Source organism: Trachymyrmex cornetzi, unplaced genomic scaffold, assembly GCF_001594075.2.
Source record: "Trachymyrmex cornetzi isolate Tcor2-1 unplaced genomic scaffold, Tcor1.1 scaffold1462, whole genome shotgun sequence".
NCBI classification, from domain to species: Eukaryota; Metazoa; Arthropoda; class Insecta; order Hymenoptera; family Formicidae; genus Trachymyrmex; species Trachymyrmex cornetzi.
In genome coordinates, this window is record NW_017296051.1 from 17,905 (window position 1) to 24,018 (window position 6,114).

Sequence of the window (6,114 nt, forward strand, 5' to 3'; positions counted from 1 at the left end):
CCTCGCGCGCCGTACCCGCGCCACGCACGGATAGCGCGCGCGACTCCGCGATCGCGCTCGTCGACTACAATTTTCGTCGTCAGCTCCGATTGGACATCAGTCCCGTCGTTATCCCGTCGGTGGCATCGGATATCTCTTTACGACTGCCACGGCGAATGTGGAAGCTTAGCGGTGTGTTACGGCTGTCGTGCCACCGCCGTCGCTGCCGCCACTGTGCATCTTGTGCGTCCGCGGTATTCGTCGCTTACCACCGGATCCCAACGGGGTACCATTACACGGCGGTGAAACGGTTCTCGTTTGCAAGGATCTGATTGTCAACCCGATTGTGCGGTACTCTCGAGAAGAAGAGCGAGAGGAACGAAAGAGAAAGAGAGAGAGAGAGAGAGCGAACGAGCCGGAGAAGGAGAGAGAAAGACGAGTAGAGGGACGGAAAGCGAGAGGGAGAGAGAGAGAGAGAGAGAGAGAGAGAGAGAGAGAGAGAGAGAGAGAGAGAGAAAGAGAGGCCGCCCGCTGGTTGTCCGCTCCGTTGCTCTACACTTTCCTCCTACCCAAGTGGTATCAATGTTGTCTGGCAATGGTGTGTAAGGAGAACGTGGTATCATGGTTTGGGAATCTGTCCAGGTAATGTGGAAGCGTCGCCGCGCGATTCCGACGCGCGCATCTTCCCGAGATATTTCAGGAGTAATTTTGCGTAACCGTTGAGAGCGCGTCGTGTGTCGCTCTCGATGCAAAGCGTGTACGATACCCCCTTGAGGTCTGCAGCGACTCGGCGTTGTATCTCCCTCACCCTTATCCGTTGGACGATCACCGTCGCCTTAAATCTCGTTTCCTGAAAATATCGCAATTATGACTTCTGTCTTATTCCGCACACATTCCGCGAGACACGCTCTTGCGCATCTCTCATGACGAATTTTCGGTCAACGTCCGTGAGATATCGTTGGGAATTTTTAAATACACTTTATTGTATATGTTACATTACTTCTTCTATGTCACTATTAACTGGTGTTTCTTGAACCAAACGTTGAATTGAACACGATTGTGTTCTTTGTCGTCTCGTAGTTCTATGTTTCTTGTACGATGCGACTCTCTCGGTTATAAAAAGTTACTTATTATATTATATGTTTTCCATTATTCTAAGATCTCTTTACTTACATACTATCTTTGCGTTACTTGCTTATTTTGTAATTTTCAAATGTTTCGTCAGTATAATAAGTAGTACTAGTATGTCGAATAAGAGGCAAAATAATTATGTATAATAGACTATAGTTTTTAATGGTCTCGACATAAGTTTGCCTTTAACACTATGTATGCGTGTATATTGAAAATTATATAAATGGTAAAAGATAAAGAGTGAAAAAGATTTAAAGACGTAATGAGGCAGAATATACTTCTATTACGTTTATTTGCAATTGTATATTATATGTTATTTTTTATAAGACTGCTAAGTTATCACACGAACTTTGAGACTCGAATATCTTTTAATTTAAAATATAATTTAATTGTATCAATTCATATTTTCATCAAAATTATCGATTGCATATGTTGAAAATTTAATAATTATATATTCTAAAATCTAAACAATAATAAGATTAAAAATAGGACATTATACATATTCTAATGTTTATAACAAAATAATTAATCTGCATTTAATTTAGATAAATACGAAATATTATCAAAAATAAATGCTTACATGCGAAATAGTCATATCGCGTAATAAAAATATCCTATTTAAATGATAACATCGAAACTATTAATGCTAAATGATGGAAAATTAACATATTATATACATGTCATTGAAGTTTTATACTTCATATATATTTTTTTAATATTATTTCTAAAAAACCAAAATAATTAAATTACCTATTAATGGTTTATTTCTAATTAAAATATATTACTTATAATTATGCGTAGTGAATGTATAAAATATATATTATATTTAACATGAAAAAGTAATCGATAACGAAAAACAATATAAAATGATTCAATTATCTATTCTTCAAAGTTTGTGGGGTAGCAACGAGTTTATTGAAAGAGAGATTATAGTGAGATCTGTGTATATATAATTAAGATTTTTTTTTTTTTTTTTTTTAATACTTTGATTTTAAATTAGCGTAAAATTATGATATAGTGATGATTTGATGATGTTGATATACAACATTGTTTGATATTAATCTATATTTTGTCTGTTCAGTTATAAACGTATCGATGTAATGTGCACATTGCTGAACATGTGCGTGCCATTTGAGGTACGATATCTCGGTACGTGTATCGAGGATATCGGCAAGCGGGACTACAATGACCTACGTGATGTGGAACACCATGCAAATAGCGCCTCGGAGCTGGCCGAGTTGACTTCCAGCGTGACAGATAAACGCACGCGAAGAAAACTGGCTCTCTACATGGCACTGTTGCACTCGTGCAATTACGCCTGTGCGGTGATCTTGTACAAAAATCTGTCGAATTTTGACCATCAGGAGATCACCAATCTGTTAAACGGGACTACCTTCAGCGTGGATGACCAACCCCTGGAAGAATTGCTACTGCTGTATACGATGGCACTGAATCATCCGGCCTTCACATACGAACAGAAGAGCGTATTCGGCAACATATTTATTAAACTTCAGGAAGAAGAAGCTCGTCTGAATCTTTCAAAGATAAACTCTTCTTTCAAACCGACCCAAGTAATACACAATATTTCATTTTTTTTTTCAAAAGATAAAAAGTCAATATTTTCATGAAAATTGATATTTATTTTTTATTTATTGAATTGTCTTGTGTTTACTAAATTATTTTTTCCTTTTCAAAGTTCTTAAAGAATAATTATTGAAATTTTAAAGAGTATTACGATATATTTACTTTGATTTATCGACTGTAACAGAAAAAAAAACCTTTTTAGTTGGGTATAAAAATATATGTATATAAGTATGCTATATATATTACTTTAGAGGTTAATTTATTAATTTATAATATTTATAAAATAAATTTTAGTAACATGCTTCTATAACATTGCAACTGATTATATTAATTTGTATAGTAATGTAGTAATGCGTTTAGTTATTTTAAAAGTTGGAAACTGTTTGATTGTATAATGTACATATAGTTTAAATTTATGCAGGGCTGTACACCGTGCATGAGTACAAACGAAAGATTAATGGAGCCTGAGATACCGGGTAGCTGCTTAATGCCACCACCACCAATGCAATCTTATCATGGTACGCTGTATTGCATACTTCTTAAATATCTATTGATACGGAAAAATAAAATGTTTTAACAAATTACAATTATGACATAACATGGCAAAAAGTATTGCGTAGTGGAACTATTTAGCAGTATTAACATTCCACTTTTTCAGAATACAAAAGTATAACTGGTTAATGTTTACTTTCTCTTGTTTAACTTACTGGAATCAGTTACAGTGCGCTTAATAGGATTAGAGAGTGATAATTATGCTAGCGATAACATGACAATTTGTTTATGCGTTATAAATACTGCAAAGCTATTCATATTTTATCTAAAAACTTTTTTATCTTATGTTGAATAAATCGTGTAGAATATCTTCGGTTAGAAAATCTATTTGTACATGTATATTTTAAAATGGTTGAATAATTTAAAATTTTTTATAATTAGAAGTCATTTAGTGATTTTTGTATTCCTTATGCTATAAAATTTACGTATATAATTTATTATATATAAGAATCTTTACATTTTATTTGTGAAACAAAATTACTTTACATATAAACGAAGAAGGCCTTATTTGATTAAAACGGATCTTTATGTCTAATAACATTTTGAGTTTTATAATATCTAGTTAAAAATGATTTTAAATACAATAATGTTAACCGCGTTTTGAATTACATATTTATGTGCATTTTCTGAATTTAAAATTTCTTCAATATATTGATGTATTGTGTTTAGGAGAAATGGGGATGAGGAATAATGCTATAGTCACGGGAGTACCACCTGGTCTTACGATACCTCCACCAGGACTATGTTTGCCTGGTCCAGAACAAATGCCTATGGGATCTGGTGGTACAACGCAATACGTTCAACTCGGTTTTCCATCCATGAACCATATGCCTCCTTGGCCAAGTCAGGTTATGATGGGAAATCAGCTGATGTATCACACCAGCGACGTGTTAGCTTATCCCGCTTCCCCCTTAGTCAGCCGCCAATCCTCGCCATCTCAGTCACGATCTCCTAGTCGCAGTAATTCGCCAATGGGCCGTAGCAGGACTAGTGTTAACTCGCGCGCCTCATCCTCACAATCTACCCAATCCACCTCAACCAGTCTCACATCGTCGAGCGTCTCAAACAGCCAAACAAGCAGCTCCGTTTCGAACACTACTAGTAACAGCAACAACTCCCTGCCGCCTTTACCAGCGCCCGGTGCAAACAGAAGTCTTCCTAGTCAATCGCCATTACTCCCATCATCGCGGTCCGTTCCTTTATCGAGCTCGTCGGGTTTCTCTCGACATAATATCGATAATACCCCATCGTCTACTCTGATCTCGGCAACTCAATCGAAACAACCTCCACCACCGCCACGACTTAGGTCATCTAATTCTGGCGATTCCCTTCGAGAGACTTTGAGTAAAGAGATGCCGAATTTTAAGGGTAATCTGCAGAACTTCTCTCGCGACGAGGTAAGTAAAATCACGTTTTCGTACAGTAATTGTTAGAATGTTTGTGCAGACAATATAATTTGCATATATGTATGCAATTCAAAACTGAATTATTCATATGTGCGAATTATAGATTAGAAGAATGAGTGATGAAGACTTAAGGGACATCGGCTTGACACCGAACGCAGTAGGACAATTGAGGAGTATAGTTAAAAGTCAAACCAGCAATGGCTTAAATCAAATTTCAACGGATAAGAAGCTGGATAGCGTAAGCAGTACCTCACATTCGCTCGCCGAATCGATGGAGAACGAAGTAAGGCTTAAATATAATGTCGCATATAAAATATAAAGACTCTTCAAAAATTCTTTATTTAATTCGAGTCAATTTTTTCTTAGCAAGAATCGAGACGTATCTTGTGATAACTTTTAAAATAAAAACTGACTGAAAATAGTGTTATATAAATTAAACTTTAATACATCGAAAACTTTGCAGGTTTTTTTTACTTTAAATGTTGGTGTAAGAAATGAATAACGTGTTAACGAATATATTAGTAATAAATATTAGCTTTACAAATAAGAAAAGGTTTTGATTCATATCTTATATAAAAACATAATATACAATATATAAGATATTGTAAGCAAAACAAGCCTCATATTTTTTTAATTAAAAATATTAGAATAAAGTTATAGACTTCCACTCAGAATCTGATAATGTAATCTGTAAATTGATGTTGTATTTAACGTTTTTTTTTAAATTTGTATTGTACTTGTTCCATAGGCATCTGGGGTAGAGGTTTTGGGGGATTCAAGCAATAGTACAAGCGGGAAATCGATGCCATTACAAGAACACCATCCGGCGGTGCATCATTATCACAATCATATGACTACTCCAAATATACGGCGTTATCCTGGTATGCCATCGATAGATCCGGCGCAAATACAAATGTATCCTGCACCACCAATGTATACAGCTCAGAATTCACCATGTTATGCTTGTCTCACTGTACCAGTAGCTGGAATGCAAAATCGATATTCGAGGTATATATGAATGAATTTTGTCAGTGCTTTAGATAATATTTTATTTAATTAAATTGTCTTATGTTAGAAATAATTAAAAGTTAAATAGTTAAGAAGAAATCTTAAAACGAAAGAAGTAATGTTTTTTTATGATATAAGCGAACAAGCTAATAGAAATGTTTTTTGAAATTTGTATATTTATAGAATTTTAATAGATTTAACATCTAGGCTTGGGATTGGAACATAATACTTGACATTTAATATTTAACACTAAAGAATTACGTAACCAGTTATCCTAATATGTATCATATATTTTCAGGTGTAATGCTCAGCACGTGTATTGCCTTGGACAACTGCAAGCATTGCGACTCGACTCCGAGAGCAGCCGGCACTGTTCCCAAAGCAGCAGTTCTGATAGTACCGGTAGTAGATCGCCCCCCGAGACGCCACCGGCTGCGCCGTGGGTCAGTAGCAG

At 35.6% G+C, this 6,114-nt stretch overlaps 1 protein-coding gene across 1 annotated transcript in view; it reads left to right on the forward strand.

The window, feature by feature from the left end:
• Positions 1-447: 447 nt before the first annotated feature.
• Positions 448-6,114, forward strand: part of LOC108757552 (zinc finger CCHC domain-containing protein 14) — a 6,782-nt gene continuing 1,115 nt past the window's right edge. The window contains 7 exon segments of the mRNA XM_018502013.1: positions 448-621; positions 2,192-2,681; positions 3,116-3,212; positions 3,916-4,643; positions 4,756-4,935; positions 5,401-5,660; positions 5,959-6,114. The exon segment at positions 5,959-6,114 is cut by the window's right edge and continues 6 nt beyond it. Of these exon segments, the coding sequence (XP_018357515.1) occupies positions 575-621; positions 2,192-2,681; positions 3,116-3,212; positions 3,916-4,643; positions 4,756-4,935; positions 5,401-5,660; positions 5,959-6,114 (1,958 nt within the window). The 5' untranslated portion in view covers positions 448-574.